The sequence below is a fragment of the Plecotus auritus genome, assembly GCF_963455305.1.
Source record: "Plecotus auritus genome assembly, chromosome: 4".
NCBI lineage: Eukaryota > Metazoa > Chordata > Mammalia > Chiroptera > Vespertilionidae > Plecotus > Plecotus auritus.
The window spans coordinates 185,666,218-185,683,759 of NC_137775.1; the positions used below are offsets into that span (position 1 = coordinate 185,666,218).

The 17,542-nt window shown below is 45.7% G+C and overlaps 1 protein-coding gene across 2 annotated transcripts in view; it reads left to right on the forward strand.

Moving 5' to 3' along the window:
• The window catches only part of BMPER (BMP binding endothelial regulator), a 208,370-nt gene that overhangs the window by 50,033 nt on the left and 140,795 nt on the right, over positions 1–17,542 (forward strand). For both annotated transcript variants that reach the window (XM_080664939.1, XM_080664938.1), the window contains exons 4-6: positions 1,547–1,629; positions 4,674–4,764; positions 9,822–9,904. In XM_080664939.1, coding sequence (XP_080521065.1) covers positions 1,547–1,629; positions 4,674–4,764; positions 9,822–9,904 — 257 coding nt within the window. The remainder of the gene's footprint in view (positions 1–1,546; positions 1,630–4,673; positions 4,765–9,821; positions 9,905–17,542) is intronic.

The window sequence follows — 17,542 nt, forward strand, 5'->3', positions numbered from 1 at the left end:
CGGAACAAGTTATTTATTATCCGCGCGAGTCTTGCCTTAGCGGATCAGACATGCACATGGCACGTGTGTTGTGAGTGTGTGAGCGCAGGAAGATTTATGCTAGCCCAAATTGTTTTATATTGGTTTTCATTGTTGAAAATTCACTGTATTCATTCTTGGTTTGGCGTACACATTTGTAGTGTGCTAGGGGTTCCTGCGGTTGAACGTTTTATCACTGTAACACTTCATGCAAAGGAAATTAAAAAATATATAGTGAAAGCATTTCCCTAATATGTTTCCAATCAGCTGTGTACTTTTGTAATTTGATTTGTAGGAACTAGAGAGGAGAGCATTACTGAGCTCTTTTCAATCATTCATAATCCCCTGGGAATCCAGATCGTGGTTCCAAGCCATGAAAATGTCTATGGAAATGTTCTGAAGCCCTTTATTATTCTGTTTGTATGTAGTAAGAAGGGTGTGTTGTTGTTACCACAGCAGAATTCAGGGGAGGAGGTAAGTCTCCTCCCTGTATCCTGGACAAGGAAAACTGATGTGAACTGATGTGATTGGCTTGGCAGAAGTCAATCATTGGTACCAAGAGGTGGGTCCTTTTAGTGCTGCGTTATCCCATGTGTGTGTCCTGCTTCTGTACTCTTGGGGCGAAGCCATCGGATTCTCACTGATAAATCCCTTTGCCTGGTGGGCTCCTGATAATCTAACATGTAGTGCTTCTTCCCACAAAGTGTCACAGACAGGAAGGAGGGTGTTATTTAGACAAATGAAATCAAGATCTAGAATGTGAGCTTTGCAACGTTATTTCTTTGGCTCTTTCTACAGGGACTTAACTGGCTTGTGGCCTCCTTTGAGCATCTCTGGCCTTTGACTTCTGCTTGTTTCCATGAGTGAGCCTGACTTCTGTTTGGCTGGTGAATTAACATGTGATAATCTATACATAGATCATTTCAGATTTCCTTAATCTAGTTCACAACCTGAAATAAATAAAAGTGAAATATGAAATCATAGCTCTGAGAGCTGGGAGGCAAGACTTGGGGGGTTTCAGCTGGTGAAGGTCATAGCTTTTCAGGAGACTCAGATCGAAATAGAATTTTGCAATTATTTCCTATTTTATATTTTCTGCTTTTAATTCCTACCATGTTTTAACCTTCCCTCTTGACCTTCAGCAATTTTGAATCCACTGAGTCTAATGTAAGATGCCCTTTCACCATGTTGTTTTAGCCTCAGTCCTCCTCGTATTTCATGTGGCATAAATAAAGTCACGTACAAGGTTATGCATTTTGGCCAAGAGGGCTCATCAATCCATGGTTTTTCATCTGAAAATATAGTCTGTGCAGTTAATCTTCTCAGTAGTCAAAGAATTAATGCAAGTGAAAGCCAAGTAGATATTTTAAAAGCTTAGTTGTGTTTTGGGGAGAATAGCAAAACAATTTGATGGGTCCTGTTATCACCAGTCCCGGCTGAGATGACTTGACTTCCTTTGCTTCAAAGATAAAGGGAAAAAACCCATACTCATCGTTGGCCTGTCTTCCTGCTTCCGTTTCCGGTCTAGGTTGCACCTATGAAGGAAACACCTATAACAGCTCCTTCAAGTGGCAGAGTCCTGCGGAGCCCTGTGTCCTGCGCCAGTGCCAGGTACAGCCCAGCGCTCTTACCCTCCCGTGAAGGGGAGTCTGTGGAGTCCTCCTCAGAAGTCCCTTTCAGAAAGCACAGAACAAAACAACAACAAAACCCAACTGTATTCTTGTACATACTTATTGTGGCATTCACTGAACCAAGACAGTACAGGATAGATACTGTATAGGACTTGCTTCTAGAAGCACACAGCGGAATTGTTTACCATTGTTAAATTGGGCCTGAAAAAACTCCTGGAAGATGCATATGTCCTTGGGGAGAATTCATGACTTCCTGTGAGCCAACTTTAAGCAAAACACAAATTCCTGTGAGCAGAAAGAGGTACTGTTAGAGGTAATGTTTTCCTCCTTTGATTCAGGAACATTTTGAATTGGAGCCAATCTGTGCACTGTATTCAGTCAAAGCAATTAGTACACTGCAACCTCCATGATTTCAACCCAACTCATTTAAGAACCACTGGGTCAGCTCCTGAGGAGCCCTCTGTGGCTGGTGCTTGCGGAACTCGGAAGGAACGCTGACCCCATGTGGCTCTGATGGTGACAGGTCTGAAACACAGAGAGATAAACAAAAGGACAAATGCAGACTCTCAATGTTCAAACTTCCTTTTTTCTTACCCCTTGAAAAATGCTCTTTAAACAATGCTCATTGAATTTGGATATAATTTTAAAAGTCTTCTCTGTAGAGAAGGTGCTGTTAAATCATTCTACTCCTAGCCCAGTTTCACTGTCCAAGCATAGGATTTTGCGTTTAAAGGAGAAAGGAAGGTTGGTATAATAATATATATTTCTCTCTGATCTTTTTCTTAAAAATATGTTTTTATTGATTTTAGAGAGAGAAAGGGAAAGGGGAGAGAGAGAGAGAGAGAGAAACATTGATGTGAGATGGATCAGTGGCCTCCTGTATGCATCCCTAACCAGGGATCAAGCCCACAACCTGGGTATGTGCCCTGACCTTTCGGTGCACAGGATGATGCCCAACCAACTGAGCCACACTGGCCAGGACTCTCTCTGATCTTCTCTCAAATATTTACATTTAGCCTGGCCAGAGTGGCTCAGTGGTTGAGCATCAACCCATGAACCAGGAGGTCACCCATGTGATTCCTGATCGGGGCCATGCCTGGGGTGTGGACTCAACCCCCAGTGGGGAGTGTGCAAGGAGGCAGCTGATCAATGATTCTCTCTCATCATTGATGTGTCTATTTCTCTATCCCTCTCCCTTCCTCTCTCTGAAATCAATAAAAATATATTTTTAAAAATTATATTGACATTCAGTTTACTGAAATCTGAATTTTACCTATTCACGTTCTTATTAAATGCCCACAGGTTCAGTAACAGTGGAGAGAGTGCAGTGTAGCAAGGAACCCATGGGCCTGCCACTCATGGCATTTGCTATCTAACCTCCCTGGACCTCACTTTCATCCCCCGTGCAATGAGGCTGGTTCTGTCTCCCAGGGTGGTGGTCAGCAATGAGGGGCCTGGTGTTGAAATCACTTCAGGTAGAGCCTGTGTGTCCTGGGTCCAGCTAGGCACCAGACAGATACCAGCTGGTCTGATGATCTGGTTTATTTCCATTTGCGTTGAATTCGAGCTTATTTCTTAGATCCTCCTACCAAAGGAGTTCTGATGGTGAAAAATTCACCTTGATTTTCTGCTTTTAGTTTTTTTGTGGTTTTTTTTTTTACTGGAAGAGGATGCTCTGAAGATGAGACAGGAAATTCATGCAAACCTGAATTCTCCATCTGGATTGCAGATAATAAAGGGAAATGGATGTTGAGCCCTCGCTCTTTGCATTGCTTCAGTTACATAATTAAAGCACAGATCCTTTTTTGATGTCTATTACAGAATTTTGGCAGCTGTTTTTTTCTTTCCCACTGTGATATAGATCAGAATAAACTCCACTGGTGGTGGCCGCCTCAGGACTAACAGATATGAAGACGTGTAGGAAAGAACCCTTCCTTGTAGGATTGAGATGCGCTGGTGGCAGACACGATGAAGAAAAGCATCTAGTTATTAGATAGTTAATTATTTGTAGCCTGTGCTACATCTCCCCTCAAAATAAGACTAAACAAACAGCAAACACACACACAAATCCATGTATAAAATAGGTAGAGAATATGGTGAACATTCTTCAAAAGCCAACTCTAAAAATTAATTTAAGTAATGTTTCAGTTGACGTTAAAATGCCAGAGTCCCAGGATCAGTTTGCAAATGAGTCACTTGATTTCACTATTAAGACCTGAAGTCTCTCTTTGGACATAGGTATTCTGAACTTGAAAATCATTTTATCTAATCTCTTCAGTGGATGCTGGTGATCCAGTCTCTAAGGGAGGCAGAGTGGAATGTCTAAATTGTGGAGCTGGTCTAGGTATTTCTAGAAGGGTTTAGGATTTACGTCTCCAGATGCCCGTCTGGATATTATTGTTCATACTCTTTGCCTCAAAATTAATGGCTTAAAGTATAATGACAGTGATAGAAAATACAGTTAAGTGTTGAAAACTTAAAAGCAATTGTGAATGAACAGCAAGGCACTGCAGGCTACTGACTGACATCAGGGTCTTAAACACTAGACTTATTTATTTAAAAAAATATATTTTTATTGATTTCAGAGAGGAAGCGAGAAGGACACAGAGAGAGAAACATTAGTGATGAGAGAAAACTATTGATCGACTGCCTCCTGCGCGCCCCTTACTGGGGATCAAGCCCGCAACCAGGGCATGTGCCCTGACTGGGAATCGAACCGTGACCTCCTGGTTCCTAGGTCCACGCTCAACCACTGAGCTATGCTGGTCGGGCTTAAACATTAGATTTAAAAGAAAGAAAGACAATAGGGCCAAAGAGAAAGAGTAAGATTAGGGTGAAGAACTAGCCTCCGTGGGCTGAGCCAGGGAGATCTGACCTCATCTGGGCCACGTACCTCTGGACCTGACACCACTCGCGCCTTGCACGTTTGTGTTGGGACTCCTCTCCGGTTACCTTGGTGACTTTCCAAAAGTGAATGAGTCTGCAGCGGGGATTCTGGGCTGACCTTGCTGTTCTGTTTTTCAGGAAGGCGTTGTCACCGAGTCTGAGGTGCGGTGTGTCGTGCATTGTAGAAATCCCTCCAAGCATCCGGGAACGTGCTGCCCCACGTGTCCAGGTAAACTCGCAGGACAGGGAGGCTGCAGCTCCTGCTGGAACCTCTGAGCTCTCTCCAGAATGCCTGGTGTCTCCCAACCGGACTGTTTCTCCCTTTACATCTGTGCACCTAATGGGTTTAGAGAGCAAACTTCTTTGCCTCGAAATGTCCGGTTGGCCTCCCTGGGAGCCCGGGATGAATGCAACGTGCTGTAGGTCTTGGCATGTGGCTGCTCGAGGTGCAGCGGCCTGCTTTCCACTCCACGGGCCGCAGGTGACGCTTATTTTGGAAGGAGAGGCTGTGGCTTTCCCTCGCTACCAAAAATGTCTTGACTGCTTCAGTTTGCAATCCCTTGGCCAGAGCTTGCCTGGGCGATGAGGTAACCAGATGTTTGCTGAAAACCGAGAGCCGTGTCCCCGAGGGGATTCAGCCTAGGCTTGTGCTGGCCTCCGCTGGCTGCCTGGTGCAGCAAGTTGGACCCAGGTCTTTGCAGAGGCCCCACGGCCCAGCTGACGGTGGGGGGCTCCCTGCTCTCAGCAGCTGGAGGGTTTCTTCTCACTTCTCCGAGCAGGATTACCAAGGCCTCCTGCACCTTTGCTTACCCTGAGGTCTGAGCCCGGGGATAGTGAGATGAGAGATTTTTTTTCTGAGCCCTTAAGCCCCTGGCCCATCCTCTTAGACAGATGTTCTGCATTTTGGGTTTTCCAGAGTGTTTTTCCTCATTGGAGGTGATACTCACAACTCCTTCTTGCTCTTGAGGTTAATCTCCAAAGGGCCTTCTGTTCTGCAAACCTTCCTGGGACATGGCTATGGCCACACGGTGGGTCGCTCGGCAAAGATGAGGCTCCCTGCTCAGGTGCCTGCTGTTTCCCTCCATGCAGTCTGAAATATATCTAGACCCGAGTCCCTTCTGAGGTCTGGTCTTTTCTCATCTTTGAATGACATAAGGACAGGCCCCTCTCCACTACTTCTGACCTTCCTAAGTTCCCTGCACAGTCTTTTCTCATTTTGTAAAAATATGTTTTTATTCATATTCAGAGAGAGAGGAAGGGAGAGGGAGAGAGAGAGAGAGAGAGAAACATCAATGATGAAAGAAAATTATTGATCAGCTGCCTCCTGCATGCCCCCTATTGGGCATCGAGCCTGCAACCCAGGCTTGGGCACTGTTGGGAATCGAACCATGACCTCCTGGTTCATAGATCGATGCTCAACCTCTGAGCAACACCAGCCGGGCCCTGCACAGTCTTTACTGAGCCCATCTTCCTTTTCACAGTGGGACTGCTGTGAAGTATTATTGGATGAGTTTACATGAAGACCAAAAACTGGCTGATAATTCTTTCCCTAATCACTTTTTTCTTCTGAGTGCACCAAATATGCTTTGTATCATGTAGCCATACTCTTAAATGCTGAAAAGATCTTTATTAAGTTAGATACAGGGAGTTTTAAAAAATAAATCTTGATGTGTAGGCTGCATCACAGAGCAATTTCATCAAAATCTCTGAGGGTGGCACCCAGCCCTCCCAGGTAATTCCAAGCTTGAGATTGATAACAGAGCAGTTTTTTTTTTTTTTATGCTGTATAGATTTTAAAATTGTCATAGCTCTTAAATATGAATTCAGTCATGTTGAGTAGACTGTTGTTTTATTGATACAGAATCGGTTGAGCACATATAACATTCCTCCTCAGTCAGGAGATAGTCATATTTTTTGGCTGCCTTTGAAAGTGTGAGTGTACAAACATCAGAGTGACTTTATTTCAGCAATTGAAGTTATCATATTTGAGCAACCGCTTCTTCCATTTTGTTTTCGGTTGAGTTCCCAGAAGGAAGGGGTGAACTCCATGATTGTACATACTACACCTCAGAATGCACTTGACCCACCAGTGAGGTACTGCCCAAAGTTCACAGAGGAAGGAATGAGACCCAATGGGAATAAGACCTGTGAGTGAGTAAAGGCCAAAGGTGGGGTTAGGGTGTGGCTTCCTCTCTTTCATGGCCACCATATTGTACTACCTCCCACCTCCCACACACCATGATAACTGTTCTGCTTGGTTCCAGATGCCCTGGGAGGCAAATCTTTAAAGTTAGCATGCCAGTGGCACACACTAGGCCCTGACAGCTGGGCAAGCTCTGTGCCCTCTGCTATGGGGTCAAGAATCAACTAACTGTGCACCCGCCGGTATTGCTGAGCATCAATCTATGAACCAAGAGGTCATGGTTCGATTCCCACTCGGGGCACATGCCTAAGTTGTGGGCTCAATCCCCAGTAGGGGGTCCGCAGGAGGCAACCAATCAATGATTCTCTCTCATCATTGATGTTTCTATCTCTCTCTCCCTCTCCCTGCCTCTCTCTGAAAATCAATAAAAACATTAAAAAAAAAAAAAAAGAATCAACTTTGCTCCCTCCCCCACTTTCTCAATTTTAAAGGCCAACCTTTGGGATGCAGATCAGAGGCCACATCCAGAATGTGTCACCCTTTGTCTTGGGAGGGTGGTCTCAGCTAAGTCTAGACAGGGACCCTCAAGGGAAGCCTTGGGACATTCTCCTTCATAACTCAGGACTGGCATCTGTCGTTGATCATGGGATGGTTTTTCCACAATGACAAACATGCACCGTCTGTGGTCAGCTTCTTCCTGAGACAGATTTCAGGGCATTCTTGGTTGTCTGCTCCTTCCTTTCCTCCTGACCCTTTGTTCAAAGATGGTGAGTTGTGACAGGAACAGTTTGCATGGAATTTTCATTTAAAATTCTCTATTTAAGTTGTCAAACGTAGATTGTTGTGGTTAATCATCTGGAAAACTGTCTGACAGAATCAGTGGTACAAACATATGAAAGAATGAAAGACCCTTTGTTTGCAGCGTCCTTTGAAAAGAGATGACCGGGTACCTGCCTTTATGAACCATGCTGAGCTACAGCCACTGGGAGGGCCGCGGGTGGGTTCACCAGGTCTTCCCTAAGCAATGGGAACAGCAGGGAGGTGGTGGAAGGCTGGATGTGGGTATCAACAAGACTTTACAAGCAGTTTCACTCAGTTAATCAGCTTCAGACTTAGTAGTGTTTGTCTCTGCATCTTTCAGTGAACAAAGGGCTCTATAACTAGCTTTAAAGTGAACAGGTCCATATATCCTTTCTGATTTATGCACCCCTATGTTCATAGCAGAACAATTCACCAGAGCTAAGATTTGGAAACAGCGTAAATGCCCATCAGCGGATGAATGGATTAGAAAACTATGGTACATCTACACAATGGAATACTATGCTGCTGTAAAAAAGAAGGAATTCTTACCATTTGCAACAGCATGGATGGACCTGGAGAGCATTATGCTAAGTGAAATAAGCCTGTCAGTGAAAGATAAATAACACATGATCTCACTCATTTATGGAATATAAAGGACATTATAAACTGTTGGAACAAAAATAGAGGCAAAGAAGCATCAAACAGACTGTCAAACTACAGCGGGAAGGTAGGGGAGGGTTGGGGGGGATAAGAGATCAACTGAAGGACTTGTATTCATGCATATAAGCACAACCAACAGACATAAGACACTGGGGGTGAGGGAACAAGGGCAAGTGCCAAGGGGGCGGGTAGGGGAGGCCAAAGGGAGGTCTGTGGCGGGGGGGGGAGGAAGAGACATATATACTACTATTTGTAATACCTTAAACAATAAAATAAAATAAATAATAATAAAAAAAGTGAACAGGTCCAGCAGCCAGATCAGGTGGATGAGGGTCATACTTGTTTCTTCTTGGAAGGAACCAGCTACTTCAAGACTTGGGTGGGTTCTGTTGATGAGTTCAGTTGGCGGGCCTTGAACACTCACTCCCAGGGGTATGAGGCTGTCTTTCGCAACAGCCCCCTTTGCTGAGTGTTGGCCCTCGGACTGCTGCCTCCAGCACTGTCTATTATGTGGAAAGTGACCTCAGCTATTCTGGCAAAGTGCCTCCTGAGTACGGACCTGAGGAATAGCTGACAGTCCTCCCATGGTCTGGGTGATAGGGGATTACTGGCCAGCTATACTCTAGGTCAGTGGTCGGCAAACCACGGCTCACGAGCCTTATGTGGCTCTTTGGCCCCTTGAGTGTGGCTCTTCCACAAAATACCACGGCCTGGGTGAGTCTATTTTGAAGAAGTGGTGTTAGAAGAAGTTTAAGTTTAAAAAATTTGGCTCTCAAAAGAAATTTCCATCGTTGTACTGTTGATATTTGGCTCTGTTGACTAATGAGTTTGCCGACCACTGCTCTAGGTCATTTGTGAGATTTGTTACGAATGTAACAGTGTCCTGATCATCTTTCTGAACAGGAGACACCTCCTGGGCTTCCGGTCCTATTTTTATCCAGACTTGGTGGGGTAACACAACCCCTTTAACAGGACCAAGGGTGGGACTGAAAACCTGCGGGTACCTCCTGACCTACCTTTGTGTCTTCTTGTCTTGGTGCCTGTTTATCTGTACAGTGTGGCCAGTGGGTCAGAACTGAGTTTAAATCCCAGCTCTGCCATCGGCCAGCTGGGTGAGTTACTTCTTCTCTCAGAGCCACGTCTTCCCCATTTATGGGGACAGTGACAGAAGTCCCTACTTGGTAGGCTCACTGGTGAAGATGGAGTGAAATCATGGGTATGGAGGGCCTGGTAGAGGCTGGGCGATTCCTGCTACTCACCGAGTGGCAGCTCTTTAGGTCATTTGCTATTTAGCTCATTATTGATTTCTCTCACTGGGACTTCTTCTGTTTGTCTCCTCTGGTCCCTCTGGCGTTTGGTTCCCCTGGCCGTGGTCAATGAGGTCATGGTGAGTTCCACAGGCTCTGCAGGGCTCATCAGGCTGACCTGGGCCCAACCTCTGATGTGCTTTCAAGCATCTTGAGATTTTTGGGCCTATGTCAATCTTTTGTACTCTTTTGGTCTTTCTTTCCCTCCCTCCCTCCCTTCTTTTTTCTTACTATGAAGCAATATTGTCCTCTGTTTAAAGAGGATGCTCTTCTAGGTGGAGGTGGAGATGGGAGATGGATGAGAGTGGATAGAAAAATGGGGTCAAACTGAACAAAGGTTGCTGCCCTCATTCTAAACTCTCCTTTGCTTTCCAGGCTGTGTGTTTGAGGGTGTGCAGTACCAAGAAGGGGAGGACTTTCAGCCCGAAGGAGACAAGTGCACCAAGTGTTCCTGCATTGTAAGTACTGCTCTGGGTGGTCCAAGGACGTTCCTTCTGGTTAATGGCAGCTGGGACTCACCACGAGCAGCCCTGACTCTCCTTACAGTCTCTCCTTCTCTTGCACCTGCTATGGAACCCAGGGGAAAGCTCGTCTCTCTACGACAGGTGTATTGCTCAATCTTGGCACTGTTAGCATTCGGGGCTGGGTGGGTCTTTGTCGTGGCAGCTGTCCTGTGCAATTGTAGGATGTTTAGCAGCATCCACTTTCACCCTCAGTTTTGACAACCAAAAATGTCTGCAGATATTGCCACCTGTTCCCTGAGAACAAGATCACTCCTGATTGAGAACCACTGGTCTAAGGAATGAGGGGAAGAGGCTGATTTTCCTCCACTTGCATCTTCTTTGGGGAGACATGGATTCTCTGCTCTTTGGGCAAAGAAGCTTCTTGCTGAAGCAGCTGTTGAGTTCTTTAGTCAAATGGGAAGCAGATGGGGTCAGCTCGCCTCAATGTATTCTGTGTGGTGAAGAACCTGGTCTAAAGATTGGTCAGTTGCGTTGGGGGAATGGACAGGAGGAAGTGGCCCCTAAGCTGTGGGTTCAGGGTGGAGTAGGGATTGGTGAGGCAAAGCCACAGACCTGCCTCTCCAAGCATTGCTGACTTGTAACTCATGTACCAAGGATATCTTCAGAGTGCTTAAGAATGAGAAAAGGAACTTGGCTGATGTTATGATGTTGAGGGGATCTTTTTATTGATGTATTTTAAATTTGGAGTAAAATCATGGGTGATGATGGTGGTCACAGTGATGATGGAAACCTAGTCTTAACAAGCCGTTCCAAGTTATTTACACCATATATTTTTAAAGCTTTTAATCTTTTGTAATAAAGAACATACAGTGTGCATCTCAGAATATTAAAAATAATGGGGAACTCTAGCATCGTAATTTCACCAAAGTAGAATCATATGTGGATCATCGTAAATCACAGCATTTGTCATTTCTCTACATGTCTTTCCTAAAATCTTTCCCCTTCCTACAGCACATACAACTTAGAGAGTGAGAGTGTTTTTGTAAGGGGAAGGGGGAGGAAAGAAAGAAGAGGGAGGGGAACTGGGAAGGAGAGGATGTGTGTGTGTATAAAATATATGTAATATGAGGTATATAATGCACATCATATTGTAATATATAAAAACAGGTAATTTACTAATGAAAATGAACATGATTCACATATTGAGATTCCACTTCCATGTGGATAAATAGCTTTGTGTGTTTTTTTATGTAGATCATTTCTATTTGCTATTAAATATTGCTTATTTTATTCCTTTTGGCAGCTGTAAAGTTTGCTGATAATTTTTTTTATGTATCCCATTCTTTTGGGTAGACTGAGAAAAAACAAGGCACCCCTAAGTAGAAAATTTTAAATCTGCACCTAAACAAACTATCTTTCTCAGAAAGGTATGCCAAGGCTGAGCAGATGAGCCTCCTTGAGGGATTGAGGGTGGGATTTAGGACGTGGAAAGAGGATGGAAGATCCTGTAGATTTACCAATAACAATCATGCGAAGCAATTTAATGTTGGGGAGCGGAAGTGAGTGTGGAGATCATATGTGCAGGGTCACAACTCAAATGCACTCAAGGCATTCGGATTCCATGTGTTCTAAACACAACACACCTGAGGACCAAGCTCAGGGCCCTGGAAGTCCTGCTTTCATTTTTGGTTGAAGAAGTAAAAATTCAAAGATGTTGGTTGCCCAAGCTTTCCTGCTCAGTGGGTTCTCTGCAAACCTATATTCTATATCATTTTCTGTAGCCTTTTATCTGATTTCCCATGTTCTTATAGTCCTAATCCTATGTTCGTTCTAGTTCCCTTTTGCTATCCTCAGCACTTTGGAGTCACTAATGGCTCTGGTGTCCATCTTTCCACTGATAGGACTGGTGGCCAAGAGGATGGAGCCGTGCTTGGGGATAGGACACTTGTGAGTAAGCTTGGGTATGGGAGGGCTATCAGAGCAGTTTTTATTTTTGAGAATACAAAAAAAGTTTTTGCAGCTTGTTATTTATTTTTTCTTTATTGATTAAGGTATTACATATGTGTGCTTATCCCCTCTGCAGCTTGTTATTAAAATAACCTGTTTTTGTGTTTTTTTTTGTGTTAATCGTCACTCGATATTTTTTCACAGATTTTTAGAGTGTGAGGGATGTGGAGAGACAAAGAGAGAGAAACATCAATGTGAGAGAGATACATCAGTTGGTTGCCTCTCGCACATGCCCTGACCAGGGCCGGGGATCAAGCCTGCAACCGAGGTACACGCCCTTGTGACACAGCACACTAAAACCAGGACTGTCTTCTCTTCCAAACCGTGACCTTCTTGCCCTTTAAAGCCACCAGCCCCTTCTTGCCGGGGAAGAATAGCTGTTGTTAGGTAGATCTCCCATCTCATTAGATTGCTGTCTGCCTCGGAGCACCGCCTCTGGAGTTGTGCACCTGTGAGGAATCCTTCGTGAATATGACCTGTCTCTGATAAATGAATCTCCAACTCTTCCAGGTGTTCCCCACCCCTGCCCCTCCGGTAAGCACTGTATCTGTCAGCTGGCTGGTATTTCATATCCAACCGCCTTAGTTACACTCTCCGAATGTGGGAAGCTCTGTCTACCCATGCTTTTGTGATGTGGTGACGGAGGCGGATAACTGGAGAGACCCCCCATCTCATTGAGATGGATTCTTTAGATAGTGAAACAAATGCCTGACCCATGATTTTACGTCCTGACTCGGGTCGCGGCAGTCTATATGGCTGGCATTCCAGACAGCTGAGCGCATGCTGACGTCTGAAGATAACTGGAGAGGATTTCACAATTTCACTCTGACTCGTTCCAGAAGCAGAGCGCCTGACATTTTTAGGTGTGAATATCATCATGACTCATGTGAAGAATCCTTTCCTATTACTTGTGAAACCGTATCATCCCCATCTACTCATTAGATAAGTAAGAGAGCCAAGAGAATCCCTTCTCCAGAGTCCCGATACCAGGGGGTGCAGACCTGAGCCCCTCTGGCTGTTCCTCAGAGTTGTCTGAGTCATTTAATGTGTCTTCCTCATGACCTGTGTTCAGTCTGAATAAGTCCTATATTTTATTTTTAATATATTTTATTGATTTTAGAGAGGAAGGGAGAGGGAGAGAGAGACAGAGAAACATCAATGATGAGAGAGAATCATTGATCAGCTTCCTCCTGCACACCCTACACTGGGGATTGAGCCCACAACCTGGGCATGCGCCCTGACTGGGAATCCAACCGTGACCTCCTGGTTCATAGGTCAACACTCAACCACTGAGCAACACTGGCGGGGCTCTATATTCATTTTAAAAGGGAAAGAAGTTGACTCTCTCCTAAGACAGAAGGAAAGCATGTAGTTTATACCAGTGGTCAGCAAACTCATTAGTCAACAGAGCCAAATGTCAACAGTTCAACGATTGAAATTTCTTTTGAGAGCCAAATTTTTTAAACTTAAACTTCTTCTAACGCTACTTCTTCAAAATAGACTCGCCCAGGCCGTGGTATTTTGTGGAAGAGCCACACTCAAGGGGCCAAAGAGCCGCATGTGGCTCGCGAGCTACAGTTTGCCGACCACGGGTTTATACCAAGCACTGGTTAAAGCACACATATGCCTCTCTTTTGCTTAATCTTGAGCTTTTATTACCTGCCTCATGAAACAGCACACAGCTCTGCATGCCCTTGTCAGGCAATTCGCAAGGAACGGGGTGGTGGCAGTTGGCACAGACCTTTCTGTGAAATCCCGTGTCTCGCAGGCCTCTGAGTCCAAAGACCAATGTGCCACTGAGAGATGTCTGCGTTCTCTTTTCGAGAGAACTATTTTAAGAAGCCTCCGGGCTCTTGGAAACTGCTGGCTGAAGGGAGGGAAGCCCACGGAGCTGTCGGACGCTCTTAAAAGAGTGGCAAGTCCTCCGTCTGTAAAAGCAGCCAAATTAACCGGCCAAGATCAATTACTTTTGCTGACAAAGGCGTATTAAGTTCCGAGGATTTTTACTAATAAACATGGCTTGTTAATGGGCTGTCTGTGATGAAGGAGCCGTGCTTTATTGGCTCTTGGAGGCCCTGAAGTCCATAAACACCTTTGCTCTCACTTACACTTCGGAGATTGCGAAGTTCTGTCTCCCGGGAAAATGAACTCCTAGGGTGGATGTTTGGTGAGAACAAAGGAAATGGAGATCTTCATGGTACCCACCCCTCTTAGACCCAGTCCCCTGACCTCTGCCAAGTTCTTTGGCCTCCTCATCGGCCCTCTCTCGTTCTCTCTGCTCTGGCCTCTGGGCAGAACCTCAGGTCCTCGCTGTACATGGTGTGGACCAGACCCGCAGCCTTGGCCTCACCCCAGAGCTTGTTAGAAATGCAGAATCATGGGCCCCTCCCCAGACCCACTGAATTGAAATGCATTTTCACAAGCTTCTCAGAGGCTTCATTTGTCGAATAGAGTTCGAGGAGCGCTGGTCTAGCATTGCATGGCCTTGACCCAGGCTGCTTTTTCTTCCTTCTGTCCTTTCCCCATCTATCGAGCCCCGTACCTAGTTCACACCCACCCATCTGCCTTTAGAGGCCCACACCTCCCTTCTGACTCCCAGACCAGATAAGTCCTGCTGCCAAACCCTTCAGAGCAACTATACTTTACTTTCCAAATATTGAAAATGATTGCGAATATTGTTGTGATTTATAATTTTAGTATTTCACTTCATTTGGGTACAAGGCTGACTGTGTACCTTCAGTGCGTGGTCCATAAAGGGCATGCATAACCATCGCTCAATTTTTCTTTATCCCCCACTGCCTCTCTCACTCTGCTACTTTATTTCCCTGGCACTGTTAGTCCTCACCAATTCAGCAGGGAACAGGGAGCTGCGCATCACAATTGATGCGCTCAGAGAGGAAGATGGATTTATGGCCCGCTGCTGGAGCGCTTATTATAAATTGCATGGAATGTGGATGACTTCCCTGGAGATCTCTGGCATGAAAAGTGTTCTCTAAGCCTCAGAAATTGCTGCTGTGCATGGCAGCCAGAAGACGCAGTGGCAGGAAGCTCCCACTGATGATCAGGGCCACACTCAGGCTTGACCTTGCCCTGAAGCAAGAGGGAGAACCTCCGATCTCTCCCTGTCCCAGTGTCTGGCTTCAGGGTGTGCTTCGCTGGAATAGGAAGCACTGGGCCATCCCAGCAGCTCTGTGGTCACATGAAGCCACAACCATGCAAGTGCTGTATTCCCAGCCACACTGCTGTTCCTCTGGCAAGACTAGGGACCCGCAGCGCGGAACCCTCTCGTGGCCTCCGTCTTACTTGTAACGTGCAATTCAGCGCATTTCCATTACAGGCTGTCTCTGTGTCTTTTCTATCTAGGGGGAGGAATTTGGCTACATCTGGGCAATAAATTGGAGAATTGAGCAATTATTGAGTGAATTAGATCAATGTGGGCCCCAAACCCTCCGAGTCGTTTGCAAAACTATGCTGAAATATTGGTGTTGTTGCTGCAGTGTTCCATTTGGCATCATGGATGTACCATCACTCTGAGGACAAGATGGTCTTGGTTTGGAATAGTCAATGAGGGGTGGGGGTTGGGTAGGCTTTTCTTTATGAGCTGGATAGCATTTAACAATTAGGAGGAGCCTCCAACTTGCTTAGGAACCGGCCGGTGCTCTTGGTGTTTTATGTTGGATGGATCTGTGCAGTTGTGTTCCATCTGTCAGCTGAGGCTTCTATTGGAAGGTCTGCTGCAATGCCATTCTCTTTAGAATGAATCCAACTATGTTGGGGAAGGGGGGTGTTGGACTGTTGCTTCTTAACAGTACCATCCAAATGACCGCTTTGAAGACAAAGTTGAGTTTGTTGCTTTCTGTGGTCGTTGATCATTATCTTGACAGAGTCTTAAAATAGTGTCTTAGAAGGAAAAGTTTCTGAAATCAATAGGGGGCCTAATTTTATTTGATGTTGAAAAGATTGGGAATGATTTATATTTTTTTAATTCTATTTCAGCCCCGCCTCATGTGTTTTCAGGCCAAATCCAGAATTTTAATCCCTATATATGTCTTTATTTTTTGTGGTTTCTAAGGTTCTTTATATAATTTACTAGAGGCCCAAGCACGAAATTCATGCACGGGGGGGGGGGGGGGGGGCAGGGTGGGAGGTGTGTGTCCCTCAGCCCAGCCTGCACCCCTGCACCCTCTCCAATCTGGGACCCAACAAGGGCCCGATCCTACTGGGATCGGGCCTAAACGGGCAGTCGGACATCCCTCTCACAATCAAGGACTGCTGGCTCCCAACTGCTCGCCTACCTGCCTTCCTGATTGCCCCTAATCGCTTCTGCCTGCCAGCCTGATCACCCCCTAACCACTCCCCTGCTAGCCTGGTTGATGCCTAACTGCTCCCCTGCCAGCCTGTTTGCCCCTAACTGCCCTCCCCTGCAGGCCTGGTTGCCCCCAACTTCCCTCCCTTGCAGGCCTGGTCCCTCCCAACTGCCCACCCCTGCTGGCCATCTTGTGGCGGCCATCTTGTGTCCACATGGGGGCAACCATCTTGTGTGTTGGAGTGATGGTCAATTTGCATATTACTCTTTTATTAGATAGGATATCAGCCTGGTGCACAGGTGGGGGCCAGCTGGTTTGCCCTGAAGGGTGTCCCAGATCAGGGTGGGTGTTCCCTTGGGGCGTGGGGCGGCCTGGGCGAGGAGCCTGTGGTGGTTTGCAGGCCGGCCATGCCCCCTGACGACCCAAGCGGAGGCCCTGGTATCTGGGATTTATTTATCTTCTATAATTGAAACTTTGTAGCCTTGAGCAGAGCCAAGCCTCCTGCTCACTCCCTGGCAGTAGCCATTTTTGTTGGGATTTATTTATCTTCTATAATTGAAATTTTGTAGCCTCAAGCAGAGGCCAAGGCAGGCCAGGGCTGTGGAAACTTGGCTTCCTCCATTGCCGGGGGCAACCCAAGCCCCCTGCTCTCTCCAGCTCTGTGGCTGCCGCCATTTTTGTTGGGATTTATTTATCTTCTATAATTGAAACTTTGTAGCCTTGAGTAGAGGCCTGGGCTGGCCAGGGTGTGCAGAAAGCTTGGCTTCCTCCATTACTGGGGAAACCCAAACCTCCTGCTCGCTCCATGGCCACAGCCATCGTTGTATTGTTAATTTGCATACTCACTTCTGGTTGGCTGGTGGGCATGGCTTGTGGGTGTAGCGGAGTGGTGGTTAATTTGCATATTACTCTTTTGTTAGATAGGAGGATAGTTGACTCACCCTATAAAGTTATTTTTCTGCCCAGGAGCCACCATCCTAAAAATGAGTCAACAGGGAAAATAGTTAGAAAGAAAACTTCTCATATGGTATTTGAACATTTAGTGGAAAACACAGTTTGGAAAGGAATCAGCAAGTGATTTAATTACAGAGACATTACTAATAACAATAGTTATTTTACTGAGTGTATACCCCATGCCAGAGGCTTTAATGTTCATTTTCAAGATTGTTCTGCAGCAAAGGAGGCATTAGCCCCATTTTTTTGATGAAGAAACTGAGGTTCTGATTAGTTTAGTAGCTTGCCTCAGGGCAAAAAGCTATTAAGAGCTGAAATCCTGAACTGCCTGATTAAAAAGCCACATATCATTTCTCTCCCATCC